This window comes from Equus caballus, chromosome 28 (assembly GCF_041296265.1).
Source record: "Equus caballus isolate H_3958 breed thoroughbred chromosome 28, TB-T2T, whole genome shotgun sequence".
NCBI classification, from domain to species: Eukaryota; Metazoa; Chordata; class Mammalia; order Perissodactyla; family Equidae; genus Equus; species Equus caballus.
Genome location: NC_091711.1, coordinates 51,074,005 through 51,089,330, shown reverse-complemented (window position 1 = coordinate 51,089,330; position 15,326 = coordinate 51,074,005). Strand labels below are relative to the sequence as shown.

Here is a 15,326-nt window from a genome sequence, read left to right as displayed (position 1 = left end):
AACAAAGACTCTAATATAGGACAAAGGAGGTGCCAAGCAAAAGACAGAACCATATCAACCTGTGGATCACCACCAGACCTCTGAACAGCATGAGAAATACCAATAAGATGTAACAACAAACCCCAGGAGCACATTAAAGGAAGAAGTCACCAAAATAAAAAAATCACGTTTTCCATATTAGGTATACAAGAAAGGTTTGCTATAAAGTTATTCAGTTGAAATACTTCATCTTATGAACAGGCTGAAGAAAAAAACAATTGTCTCAAGAAATGCCAAAAAGGTAATGAGTATGACAACTTAAAAGAGAAACTGACAAATAATTCCTTAACATGATTAATCCAAAGGATAGCAAAATACTAAATGGAAAAATACTAGAGGTATTTGCATTAAAATACAAAACAAGACAGACACAATGAGATGAAGAATGATGAGAAAAAAATAAAACAGCTGGGGTGGGAACTAAAATAATATACAAGAATTCCACAGGAGGACAAATAACAGAAAGAAAAGAATAATTAAAGAAAATTTTCCTAAGCACAAACTATCATTCAAGAGGAGGCTTCACATTGCAAAGATGCCAATTCTCCTTATATTTTAACATCGTTGTACAAAGACGTAAGAATATTCATTGCTTCACCGTTTGTAACAGCAAAAAACTGAACCTAAACCATGACCAGCAACAGGAGATTGGCTAACTTACGGCGCGTCCTTCGGTAGGATAACACTCACCCAGCACCAAACACCCAAATTACAAAGAAGAAAAGCTTCCAGTCAATGACCTCAATGGAATTCCACCATTAGAAACTAGAGAAAGAGCAAACGGAACCTAAAGTAAATAGAAGAAAGGAAAAAATCAAGATCAGAGCAAACAATCAATGAAACAGAAAAACAAGAATATCAATGAAGCCCAAAGTTGATCCTTGATAAGGTCAATAAAATTGGGGCTGGCTCTGTGGCTCAGTGGTTAAGTTCTCGCGCTCCGCTGCGGCGGCCTGGGGTTCGGATCCTGGGCACGGACATGGCACCGCTCGTGCGGCCACGTTGAGGCGGCATCCCATATCCCACAACTAGAAGGACCTGCAACTAAGATATACAACTATGTACGGGGTGGGGGGTTTGGGAAGATAAAGCAGAAAAAAAAAAAAAGATTGGCAACAGTTGTTAGCTCAGGTGCCAATCTTAAAAAAAAAAAAAAAGTCAATAAAATTGACAGCCTTCAGCCAGACTGATGAGAGGGAGAAAGAGAAGATACACATTACCAATATCAGGAACAAGAGAGGTGGCATCAATACAGATTCTACAAATAGTCAAAGAATAACAAGGAAATATTATAAACAATTTCACGAAAATAGATTAAACAACTTGGAGGAAATGCACAAATTCCCTAAAACACACGTACTGTCAAAGCTCACTCAACAAGAAACTGATAACCTAAATGGTTCTTTACCTATTAAAGAGACTGAATTTGTAGCCAGAAAGCTTCCCACAAAGAAAACTCCAGACCCAGAAGGCTCTACTGGAGAATCCTACCAAACATGTAAGAAGGACCTAACACCGTTCTATACAAGCTATCCCAGAAAACAGAGGAGGAGCGGATGCTTCTCAACATATTGTGAGGTCAGCATTACCCTGGTATTTCAAGAAACTACAAACCAATATACCTCGTGAACAAAGATGCAAAAATTAATAAAATTTTAGCAAATCAGGTCTAACAATATATAAAAGGAAATTACATCACGGCCAGGTGGGGTTTATTCCAAGAATGGAAAGTTGCTTTCACATTTAGAAAACCAACCAACGTAACTATCTTAATAGATCAAAAAAAAACCTCACGTGATCATCTCAATAGATACAGAAAAAGCACTGACAAAATCCCATGTCCAGTTTTGATTAAAAGCTCTCAGCAAACTAGGACTCTACCTCCTCAACCTGACGGAGCCACACTGTCCTAAAGGATTCAAGACTGAAGGGGACGCCCAAGATCAGGAAGCACAGCAGGATGCTGCTTGCTGCCACTTCCGATAGGGCTGTGCTGGAGGCTCCAGCCAGTCACTAAGGAAGCAGAAGCAAACAAAACGTGTCCAGATAAGAAAGGAGGCAGTAAAACTGTCTTAGTTGAATACACAATTGTTATAGGTAGAAAATCCTACGCAATTGGTAAAAAGCTACTAGAACCATGAAGCGAGTTTAGCAAGCTCGAAGGATACAAGATTAATACACAAAAACCAATTGCATTTATAAATACTAGCTACAGGAACTGGAAATTTAAGCTAAAATTACTGTTTACATTAGCATTAAAATTTTTAAAGAGTCAAGGATAAATCTGACAAAAGATATGTCAAACCTGTATGGTGAAAAGTACAAAATATTGCTAAAAGAAATGAAAAAAAGACCTAACTAGATGGAGAGATATACCATTTCCAACGGTTGGAAGACTCAATATTAAGATGTCAATTCTCCCTTAAATGACCCTAGGTGTCAGGCAAAAATATTCAGTGTAATCCCAATCGAAATCTCAGCAGGATTTTTGTAGATATCAAAAGGCTGATTCTAAAATCCACATGGAAATACCAAAAATCTAGAAGAGCCACAACAACTTTGCAAAAGAGGGACAAAGTGGAGGCCTTACACTACCTGGTTTCAAGACTCATCATAAGGGGACAGTAACAAAGACTGGGTGGTGTTGGTTTCAAGACAGACAAATGGACTAACAGAACAGAATGGAGATTTCAGAAAAAGATCCACACATATAAGGCGAACTGGTTTTCAACAAAGAACATAGGTAACTCATTGGAGAAAGGATAGTATTCTCAACCAACGCTGCTGGGACACCTGGATATCCACCCCCACCCCCAAATTAATTCTATCCATATCTCGCATCATTTATGAAAACTAACTTGGAATAGATCATAGCCTAAACGTAAAACTTAAAGCCACAAAATTTCTACAAGAAAACATGGGAGAAAATCTCTGTGATCTTGAGTTAGGTAGATTTCTTTTTTCTTTTTTTGAGGAAGATTAGCCCTGAGCTACCTACTGCCAGTCCTCCTCTTTTTTGCTGAGGAAGCCTGGCCCTGAGCTAACATCTGTGCCCATCTTCCTCTACTTTACATGTGGGACGCCTACCACAGCATGGCGTGCCAAGTGGTGCCAGGTCTGCACCCAGGATCCAAACTGGAGAACCCCAGGCCGCCGAGAAGCAGAACATGTGAACTTAACCACTGCACCACAGGGCCAGCCCCTAGGTAGATTTCTTAAATGTATCACCCAAAGCACAATCCACGAAAGAAAAAAATCAGTAAATTGAACTTTCACCAAAATTAAGTTCTGCTCGTCAAAGGCACTATTAAAAACAATGAAAATACAAGCCACAGTCTCAGAAGATATCTGCAAAAAAAGATACCTGATAAAGGATTTGTACTGAGCATACATAAACAACTCTGCAAAGTCAAAAATAATACAGTCATGCGTCCCTTAATGACAGGGACAGGCTCTGAGAACCACATTGTCAGGTGATTGCGTCATCGTGCAAACATCACAGATTGCGTCATCATGCAAACATCACAGAGTGCACTTACACAAACCTAGATGGTACAGCCTGTTACACACCTAGGCTGCACGGTACTAATCTCATGGGATCAGTGTTGTATATACACGTGGTCCATTGTTGACTAACACGCTGTTGTGGAGCACGACTATAAAACAATAAAAAAGTGAACCAAAGACTAGAACAGGCAGTTCAACAAAGACTGTGTGTGAGTGGCAAATATGCATATGAAAAACACACAACATCATTAGTCATTAGAGAAATGCAAACCAAAATCACCATAAGGTACCACTACACACCTATTAGAATGATTAAAATTACAAAGACTGACCATCCCCACAGCTGGGAACATGTAGAACTGAAGCCTCACACATGCTGGTGGGAATACAAAATGGTACAGCTACTTTGGAAAAAGAGTTTGGAAGTTTCTTAAAAAGTTAAGTGTGCACCTACCATAGGACCCAGCCATAGCACTGCTAGGCGTTTACCCAAGAAAAATGAAAACATATGCTCATACAAAGACTTGTACACAAATGTTCACAGCAGTTTCATCTGTAATGGCCAAAATCTGGAAACAACCCAGTATCCATCAACAGGTGACAGGATAAACAAATTGTGGTATATTCTTATAATAGGATACTACTCGGCCATTAAAAGGACTGAATTCATGCAACAGCAAGGCTGAATCTCGAAATAATTATGCTGAGTGAAAGATGTCAGGCAAAAAGGAGTAGGTCCTCTATGTGTCCAATTAGGTAAAATTCCACAAAATGGAAACTAATCTATAGTGACAGAAAGCACTGACTTGGGACTGGGAGTCTGGGAGAAGGAATAACAAATGGCCACCAGGAAACATTTGGAGTGACAAATATCCTCATTCTCTTGACTGTGGAGTTGGTTTTATGGGGGTATACATATGGCAAAATCATCAAACTGTCTACTTTAAATAGGCATAGTATATTGTATGTCCATTATATCTAAGTAAATCTGTTTTTTAGAAAAGGAAAAATACCTACAGGAACTAAGTGAGTAGCATCTGGATAGGCCTGTCTGCCCTATCCAGAGGGCCCTGCCCCTCAACTCTGTTTCACCGGCTGCACTATGGTACTACTTGATCTTTCAATTTTTTAAAACAAGTGAGGAATACAGATTTTTAAAAATGTGAAATCTCCCAATTTTGAGTAACTTAATGCAAACAATTTAAAAATTTATGTGGGGCAAGCAAAACCTCTGTGTGGCAAATGTGGCCAGTGGTCCTCTCTCTGATGGTGGCCTGCCCCACCCCACCAGTCTGCAAATGTGCCCCGCGGCCTCTCATTTCCTTGAACATTCTCCCTTGTTATCTGCTTTCTTGCTCAAAACCAAGACCCATTGCATACCACACCCAACTCAAAAATCACTGACTTGAACATCCTGCCGTCTACCTTGGCTTCCTGTCTTTCCAACACTCTGGGTCAAGAAACCCTCCAGTGTTCCTCAACTACATGGCATCCAAGCCCATTGATCTGTTGGTTTCTTCCTGTTCACTTTCTCTCCTTGGCTCAAACCCCATTGCTCATCCTGCACATCCATCTATGTCCTTCAGTTGGTCCACTCTTACACAATCTGCATTAGATGTTTCCTCTCTTCTCCCCTCCCCTGAACTCGGATCCATATTCTCTTCCTTCTCTTTGAATGTCTTGCCTCATGTTCTAGAATAACAAATCATTAGAAATTTCCATTCACAAATCAGCTCAAATCTCATTTATCTGGCCCCCATAAGGGAGGATGGGTACCTTCTACCAAAGTCTGCTGCCGCACTACTGTGCTCTGGAGCCCACCTCTTCACGCACACACTCAGTCTGTTACCCCTTTCTCTCCCCAGGCCCTGACCCCATCTCATCGGCTTCACATGTGCTAGTTTCTCATTTTAACCAGCAAACAGAACAAGCCTCCTCCCTGGACCTCATGAATCCCTTCAGTTGTCCATCTTTCTCCCTCCTGCCTTCTCTGCTTTCATGTCCAAACAACCTTAAAAAGGAACCAACTATATTTCTCCATTTCTCCACAGTCCTTTCACCCTCATCACATCTCAATCTGGCCACAGCCCAAATGCTGAAAGATTTCTTAAACAAGACACGAAAAGCACTAACATAGAAAACCCTGATAAATTTCACTATCTTAAAATTAATACCTTCTATTACTCAAAGATACTTTTTAAAAAGTGAAAAGACAAGTAACAAACCTAAAGATGTTATCTGCAATGTATATCTAAGAATAGTCTAGTATACTGAAAGACTCCTACAAATAATAAAAATCACATTATTCAATAAAAGACATGAGCAAGCACTTCACAGATGAAGAAATTTTATGGCCAATAAACATGGTGCTTCTCAGCCTCACAAGCAGTCAGAGAAATGGACGTCCAGACCAGAACGAGATGGATCACATGCCTACCAGATGGCCCAAATTTAGACATTTAACAAAACCAGGTTTCAGGAGGGTGTGGATCAACAGGTTATTACAGACGTTGGTACTGGTAGTCACTGATGCCACCACATATAGAGCTGAAACATTAACATATTCCAACCCAAATCCTAATCCTTAATGTAGAGCCATGAAAACACAGCACTTGTGCATGAGGAGGTGAGTGTTCATGGCAGCACCTTCAGAGCAGCAACAAGCAAACAAAACAGGAGACGGTGCAAATGCCCATCGGCAGGAGAACAGACCCAGCTGAAGCCCTCATACAGCAGTGTACAAACAGTGTTGAAGATGAGCGAACACTTACAACACGGAGGAATCTCAGTAACATGACGTCAGCGAAAAACTTGCAGACCGCAAGTTCAACACAATTAAAACTAAAGAACAGTTTTTCTGTATGTGTACACAGACACACAAACTATTTTATGAAAAAGCAAGGGTGAGATAAAACCCAAACCCCAGTCAATGGTGGAGGGCTCAGCAAAAGATGGAACGGGGACAGCAGGTCACCGTGCTCACGACATGATAAATGAATGAGATAAAGGAGGAAGTGGATTGATGGTGACAGTGTGTCATGAACCCAGGACTCAGAGTACTTAAGGTCCAAAAAAGAACGAACACCCAATGTCTGCAACTTTGTATCTTAAAAACGTCGGGTGGGGCTGGCCCCACGGCCGAGTGGTTAAGTTCGCGTGCTCTGCTTCGGCAGCCCGGGGTTTCACTGGTTCGGATCCTGGGAGCCGACACGGCACCACTCGTCAGGCGGTGCCCACATACGACAACTAGAAGGACCCATAAATAAAATGTACAACTATGTACTTGGGGGATTTGGGGATAAAAAGCAAAAAAACAAAAAAAAAAGATTGGCAACAGTTGTTAGCTCAGGTGCCAATCTTTAAGAAAAAAAAACAAAACATCTGGTAATATAGCAGCAATCAGGATGCACGCAAAATGGTGCATGGAGCCCACTCACAACCACGAAGTATAAACACTGTGACAGCACATCTCCTGCACTGCTTAGATGCCAAGGGACCGACAGAAGAGAAGAGACTGCCACGGATAAGAAGGAAGACACACTTGCAGGAAGAATCATGAAAAGCATTACCTACTATATGTAAATTCCACATCCATAGGTTCAAAGTTATACGCTTGTTCAAATTCTGTATTAAGTTTAAGAGTTACATCTTCTTCATGAATCTAAAAAAGAAACAAACAATTTAATTTCTATACTTTATACTTGATTTCTTGGGACAATCTTCTATGTGTATCTAGTAACACATCATGAAACATTCATTCTACAGATTTGAGCTAAAATTTAGTATCTTAAATCCATTCAAAAACAATCAAAAAGGGTTAAATCTTTGTGCTGTTATATTATGCAAACAGGAGGACTTCATCTGTGTACCCACCCCCACGAGCACACGTACTGAACTTCTCACTGGCCACGCTCTCCACCTGGGCTCTGTGAATACTAGGTGTGCAATAGAGGCCACTGCCTCCAAAGGCAAACAAATGATTACAAGCGCAGCAAGGTGTACCTGCCACAACAGTGCCTCCATAAAAGGGTGTTCCAAGACTTTCCCTTCCATTAATAGAGGGAACTAGATGTTCTGGGACCCTCCAGCCAAAGCTAGATTCTGCATAAAAGAATTCCCAGACAAGCGGGAGGGAAAGGAAATTTCTGAAGCAACATAGGAAGCAAAACAGGAAGGAAAACCTGAGAGGTGAAAAGGAGCTCAAACCAAATAAGGGAGCACCAGGCTGTGTGGCTTTCCAAAGGCTGGATGAAAGCTGCGACTTGAGTTGACTCTAGTGTGGATACTGGCCTGCACCATGCCGATAACAAGGACTTGGATGGTGGCACTGTACCCGTCAGCAGTGCTCCCTTGTTCTCGGCAGAAGCTAACACAATCCTCTTAAAAGGAGAGCAAGCCAGCACAGGTCCTCGTGTTTCCCAGAGATTAAGATAAATGAAAATGAATCCATAATCAAAGGTCACCAAGCACACAAGAGAAACAAATCATCAAAAGGGAGGGTCAGCACAGAGAGTCATCATCAATCAGATCCAGGCCCCAAGGACAAAACATACTGGCACTGTCATTTACAGAAACTTGAAAAACTACGTACGAAATCAAAAGAAAAACCAGAAAGACAAAGATAAGCAAGCATGAGACAAAAAATGACAGGGCAGCTTTAACGAATCAGAGCATTTACAAATGAAAACTATGCCTAATGAGAAACAGGAAGAAGGAAGGCAGGAAATGACCATGCTTGTTCCCAGGCATGTGCTCCCAGCAGACAGGGAGGCCCCTCTGTGGAGGTGGCCAGGGTGGCAGAGGTCAGCACTGGGCTCTGCCTCAGGAGCCTTCTGTCCCCACGGCTCCCAGAACTACCATCCCTGGTGAGTGCACAACTTTCCAGCAGCAAAATGGCACCACTCTGGAATGTCCCCACTACCTGGTGCCAGGGTGAGTACACTGGGCCTCTGGTCATGGAAGACAACAATCTGATGTCAATGGCACAACTGCTCATTCTAGGGGTATCTCCTCTGCCCAACACATTCAGATAGCCACACTAGCTGTGGGGCTCTCCTGAGGGCCTTCTGTACCATCATGATATGCCACACCAGTGCACTGGCCAACAAATTAAATCAGAGAAAATCAAGTAAAGCATTGGGCTGAGAGCTGTAGAACTTACTAACTCTACCCTGAATTCCATCACTCAGAAGCAGCTGCTTTTATGAAGTCTGAACTCCTCGACCATGAACACCGGCCTCTGTGGTCCACTTACAGCCTTCCCGCCTTCTGAAATGACCTGTTGTGACCTTTTTGGCTATCAAAATTTTTTTCTTAACAGTATTGCAGATGCCACTTCCTCCTCTTCTGAAGCAGATTAACAAATCTCTCTTGCACACAGTAATTATTTATGTTACTCTTCCCTTCGTCTTTAGACGAACTACCTGACTGCCATCTCTGCTCACCTTCCTCAGCCAGGGCAAAGCACAGCCTTACGTCTGTGTAATCCACGAACGCTGGACTAGCTGTTACATCTTTGAAACCCTGCCTAGCTTCCACCTTCCAGGAAAAGGTCACGTTCTGTGAGCTGAGCCCCCTGCAGGCCCGGTATTTAGGTGCAGAATGCAGCAGACACAGTAGCAAAGGCCAGATGTCACCTCTTCTTTGAATCTTCTCCGGATTCCTCTAGCTCTTGCAACCCTTCCTCCCTCCAAGAATCAGGGCTTGGCACTCTCTCTTTCACTCTTCTATGCATGGGGGCTTCGTCCTTCCCTTCACACAGACCCGGGCATCACCCCCAGTGCTACGCTCGGCACAGCAGTGATGACCAGCTGAAGCAGCAGAGACCACACACACAGAACCACCTGGCACCAGGAGTTAGTTAAGCCATAAAATCTTCACCAACTTTTAGAGCTGTCAACTTTAAAGTGTATTTTTCCTTCTGAGGCTATTTCTTCTGGAACATATTCAGAATGCCCAAATGTAACTAAACGCAAACATCATGATATACATGTGATATGCTTAAAAGGTAAATATGTTTTACATGGTGGAAAATCACAGGATTTCTTTAGATACTAAATCCTCTTTATGCATCAAATTGACTTAAATATTCACTTTATCCTCCAATTTTCCAAAATACTGTCAGTACCTAAGGGAGTACCACTTCCTCCTGGGGCTGTGGCAGGAAGTTTACCTCTTCAGCTGGTCTGAGAACTAGTCCAACATTAACTGACTACGAGTGGCTGCTCACCTCAATCACGTAGCCGATGTATTCAATGACATGTCCATTGTACTCTTGAGTTTTTAAAATCAGTTTATCACCTAGTTAAAAATATATTACCACATGTAAAACTACAAAAGCACAAAGTGGATTAGAACAAAACATTGTGATCAACTGCTTAAAAGTAACATCAGTGTGACAAAAGAGAGATGTTGTATATACTCAAGTTGCTGACCAAGTTTTAGATAATTTCTAACCCAAAGCAAAGAAAACCAGGTAACGTGATTGCAGCATTGCAATTACAATGTTCTTCCCCAACTGTGCTTCACTGTCTGCTGATCCAGCTAGTAAAACATGACATGTAACACACTCACCTGCATACAGAGAAGGCCTACTTTCAGCTAATCCTGGAACCTCCAGAACCAGAAAATCCCCATTTCTTTTCAAGGTGACTCCACTCATATTATACTCTTTCAGTTCCATTTCTGCATGAATTTCCTCAAGCCAAAGCAAAGTTGAAAATTTCTCCTTGTAGTTTGACATCTTCAAAAGCTGAAAAACAACCCCAGCAAATTAATGAGAGCAGAGTTAACACATCAAGTACACCTATGTCCAGGAAATAAGTGGCTCTGGGGCTGGTAAGTCCAGGCTGCTGAAATGCAACAGGCAGATGGAATAATATCTTTCTCTTTATTATTATTATTATTATTATTTAATTTTTCCTTCTCCCCAAAGCCCCCCCATTACATAGTTGTATGTTTTGGTTGTGGGTCCTTCTAGTTGTGGCATGTGGGACGCCGCCTCAACGTGGCCTGATGAGCGGTGCCATGTCCGTGCCGAGGATCTGAACCGGGGAAACCCTGGGCTGCCGAAGTGGAGCGTGCGAACTTAACCACTAGGCCACAGGGCTGGCCTCGGAATAACAGCTTTCAAACACACTACCAGGCAGTGCAGGGCAGTGATCCTGAAACTAGGGAAACTGTCTAGGTGAGCCCCACAACTGTCCCAGCTACTGCATAGACAGGGTTCCCAGCCCCAGAACAGGAACGGAACCCAGGCGAGCTGTGTGATCTCTGCATTGAGATGAAGTTGGGGGACTGAGGAGGCCGAGTGCCAGAAAGACACAGCAGCACAGAGAGAGGTATGGAGAGCTTCAGAGGGTCCCCTCTGAGCCGTCAGCTGAGTAGTGGCCAGTGTATGAGTGCGAGAAACCACGTCGGGCCAGGAGACCTGTCTGATGGGATCACAGCAGGGCTCCTCAGCCTCAGCACTACTGACACTGGGCTGTACTGCTCTCTGGGGGGTAGGGGGGTGATCCTGTGCATTGGAGGGTGGCCTCTACCCACTAGATGCTACTAGTACCCCCCAGTCATGACAACCAAAAATGTCTCTTGGGGGGCAAACTGTCACCCGTTGAGAACCACTGGACCAAAGAGAAGGACTCCCACACAGGCCTGAGAACAGTGTGGGTCCCCACAGCCTAGAAGGAAAGGCCTATAACAAAGGGGCACTGCACAGAGTACTCAGAATGGTATTAGCCTTAAACTAAATGCTATTCTGGTCCCACCCAGTAAAGCTTTAAACCATGTTTAAAAGTATCCAACTAATGTTTCCAAGTAACTCAACTGCTTCCCAGAACAAAGCTCAAAAATATTTTTAGGAATAGACAAATATCCAACACCCAACAAGGTAAAATCCAGAATGTTGGGCATCCAAAGATTACCAGGCATGGGAAGAAGCAGAAACTATAACCCATAATGAGGAGAAAAACCTATCAATAGAACCAGAAGTGACACTTGTGACAGAATTAGTACACAAGGACATTAAAGCAGCTGTTCTAACTTTATCATATATGTTCAAAAAGTTGAGGAAAGACTGAGCACATTAAGCACAGACACAAGATATAAAAAAAGACCCAAATTGAACTTGTAGAGATAGTAACTACAATGTCTGACATAAAAAATACACTGGATGGGACTGCACATTGCAAAAGAACAAATCAGTGAACTTGAAGACACAGCAATAGAAACTGTCCAAAATGCAATGCTAAGGGAAGAAGACTGAAGAACAATGAACAGAGCATCAGTGAGCTGCGGGACAACTCCCAGTGTCTAACGTTCACGTAGTAAGGATGTGGCAAAGGGGGCAGAAAGAGTATTTGAAGACAGAATGGCCAAAAAATCTCCAAATTTAAGGAAAAATATAAGCCCCATATCTAAGAAGCTCAAAGAACCCCAAGCCAAAAAATGTGAAGAAAACTATATACGAAGGCACATTGTAAATTAAATTTCTTAAAACTAATTATAAAGAGAAAATCTTAAAAGCAGCTAGAAAGAAATACACATTATGTATGAAAGAACAAAGGTGTGAAGGAAAGCAGCGGTCTTGTGAGAAATGCGGTGGGCAGACTGGAGGACAGCCGAGCAGCACCCCTAAAGTTGAGGCCTACAATTCAAACCAGCAAAAGTTGCCTTCAAAAATGAAGGCGAGACAAAGCCTTTTGCAGACATACAAAGGCTGCAAGAACCAACAGTGGCCACAGCAGACAAGTGCCACAGGCAGTGTGCGAGCCCTTCAGCGGGAGAGGGACCCATGGCAGGCTGGCTCCACAGAGAGCTCCAGGAACAGTGACAATGTGGTGAGCATAAAAGACTCATCTTTTAAATGCCTCTAAAAGATAACTGATGATGTAAAGTAAAAAGGGTAAAATCCATTATTCAGTTCAAAACACACACACACAGAAGTCAAATTCACATTAGCAAGAAGGCCAAGAAGAGAGAACGAGGAGGTAGCACCCAAAGCTCCCACACTGTGCAGGAAGTGGCAGGGTGTCATCTGCAGCCTGTGATGAGCTGACGGCGCTGTCCTGCGCTGTCCAAGACAGCCACTCTCCACATGGGGCTATTAACAGAAATTAACTCAAATTAAAGATTCAGTTCCTCAGTGGCACTAGCCACACTGCAAACACTCAGTAGCTACTTGTGGCCAGTGGCTCCCACACCCGAGAGCACAGATGCAGGACATTTCTATCATGGCAGAAAGTTCTACTGTACAGCGCTGTTAGAAACCCTAGACACACAATACTACACACGCTACAATAGGAGTGTTATCAGCCAAGAAAGAAGATAAATGGAATCACGAAAAAGAGGATAAAGAAAACAATGAACAGGGGCCAGCCCCGTGGCCGAGTGGTTGTGCCCGTGCACTCCACTTTGGTGGCCCAGGGTTTCGCCAGTTTGGATCCTGGGCGCAGACATGGCACTGCTCCTCAGGCCATGCTGAGGCAGCATCCCACATGCCACAACCAGAGGCACTCTCAACTAGAATATACAACTACGTACTGGGGGGCTTTGGGGAGAAGAAGAAGAAGAAGACTGGCAACAGTTGTCAGCTCACGTGCCAATCTCTAGAGAAAAAGAAAAGGAAAACCATGAACAACTAAAGAGCAAACAGCCAGATGGCAGATGTAAATCCAATCACATTAACCATCATACAGAACGTAACTTGTCCAAACACCACAAGTAAAAAGCATTGTCAGATGGATAAAAAAGCCAGACTCAAATAGCTGGTTCCCTTAAGAAGCCCACTTTAAAGACAAAGATACAAGGAGATTACAAGCCAAAGAGTGGGCAGGATGCCCTGTGCAGCAGAGGTCACAGCAAGCCGCAGGAGCTACAGGAACGTCACACAAAGCAGGTTCTCACGCCAAGCACATCGCCAGGACAAAGCGGGACATGCCATGCTGACAAAGGGTGAATCAATCAAGACGACACAATAACCATACATGTTCATGCACTCATTACAGAGCTTCAATGGAAGAAGCAAAGACTGATGGGGCTGCAAAGAGAAACAAATACATACTGATAGTCAGAGAATTCAACTCCCTTCTCAATGATTTAAAGAACAAGCACACAGGAATCAATAAGGGCACAGAAGACTTCAACAACACTACAGACTAACTTGCCCGGACAATTATAGAATAACCTGCCAAATCAAACAGCAGCAGAATGTACATTCTTTCCAAGTGCACAAGGAATACTTACCAAACTAGACCATAGCTTGGACAGTGAAACAAACGGTAAATAAACGCAAAAGGGTTCAGTCATACAAACTATGTTCTCTGATCACAATGGAATTAAAATTAGAAATCAACAGAAAGATTTCTGGAAAAAAATTCCAATATTTGAAAACTAAATAACACATTTTTAAATAATCTATGGGTCAATAAAGAAATCAAAAGGGGGGCTGGCTTGGCGGCATAGTGGTTAAGTTCACATGTTCTGCTTCGGCAGCCCAGGTTCACTGGTTCGGATCCCGGGTGTGGACCTACACACTGCTTGTTGAGCCATGCTGTGGCAGGCGTCCCACATAAAATAGAGGAAGATGGGCACGGATGTTAGCTCAGGGCTAATCTCCTTAAGAAAAATTAAAGAAAAAATAAAATAATAAATCAAAAGGAAAATAGAAGATATTTTGAACTAAATGAAAATAACACAACCAAGTGAAATTTGTGGGATGTAGCTAAACAATTTCTAAGTAAACATCCTCCCCTGAGGAAAACTCCAGACCCAGAAAACCTCACTGGTCAAGACCATCAAAAACCATCAAAAAATTTCTTGGGGCTGGCCCCGTGGCCGAGTGGTTAAGTTGGCGCGCTCCGCTGCAGGCAGCCCAGTGTTTCGTCGGTTTGAATCCTGGGCATGGACATGGCACTGCTCATCAAACCACGCTGAGGCGGCATCCCACATGCCACAACTAGAAGGACCCACAACTAAGAATATACAACCATGTGCCAGGGGGCTTTGGGGAGAAAAAGGAACAAAATAAAATCTTTTAAAAAAAAATTTCTTAAGGAAGAAATGCCACCAATTTGACAAACTCTTGGGAACACTTCCCAAACCATTCTATGAGGTCAGCACTGTGCTGATACCACCCTCGACAAAGAAAACTACAGACCAATGTCCCTCATAAACACAGATGCAAAAATCCAAACAAAATCTTGGCAAATCAAATCCAACTCCGTGTGTGTGTGCATGTTTGTATATACATGTCTACAAAACACACATATGTATGAGTGACAGTAGCATGACCACTTACTTTATCATAGGAATGGAAGGTTGGTTTAACATCTGAAAATCAATCAATGGCATTCGCCACATTAACAGACTAAGGGAAAAAAAAAACCACACGATCTTCTCACTAGACGCAGAAAGCATTTGAAACTCACTGAAGATCAGCCATCTGAAGCAGCCACGTCAGTGCACTGAGCACACTCCCAGTGCTGCGCAACCCCTGGCCCAGCAAGCGCTTTCCCCTCCCTCCTTCCTGCAGACCCTGGCAACCACCACCTGCACTCAGTCTCTATGGACAGATCGACTCTGTACATTTCAAGTGAATGGAATCCCACAATAGGTGACTGTGCATCCATCTACTCTCATTCAGCATCAACAGATGAGCTGAGAAACAAACTGAGATATATTCACAGAATGACTACGCAGCAACAAAGTCATTATCTTCATTGTGGTGACGTATGCAGGTGTCAAAACTGTGATCAAAGTGTGCACCTTAAACTTAGGCAGTT

General features: G+C 42.8%; 1 protein-coding gene across 12 annotated transcripts in view; it reads right to left on the bottom strand.

The window, feature by feature from the left end:
• Nucleotides 1-15,326, bottom strand: part of MOV10L1 (Mov10 like RNA helicase 1) — a 68,992-nt gene that overhangs the window by 29,687 nt on the left and 23,979 nt on the right. For all 12 annotated transcript variants that reach the window (XM_070254312.1, XM_023631693.2, XM_070254314.1 and 9 more), the window contains 3 exons: nucleotides 10,120-10,297; nucleotides 9,776-9,846; nucleotides 7,116-7,207 (listed from right to left, as the gene is read on the bottom strand). In XM_070254312.1, coding sequence (XP_070110413.1) covers nucleotides 7,116-7,207; nucleotides 9,776-9,846; nucleotides 10,120-10,297 — 341 coding nt within the window. The remainder of the gene's footprint in view (nucleotides 1-7,115; nucleotides 7,208-9,775; nucleotides 9,847-10,119; nucleotides 10,298-15,326) is intronic.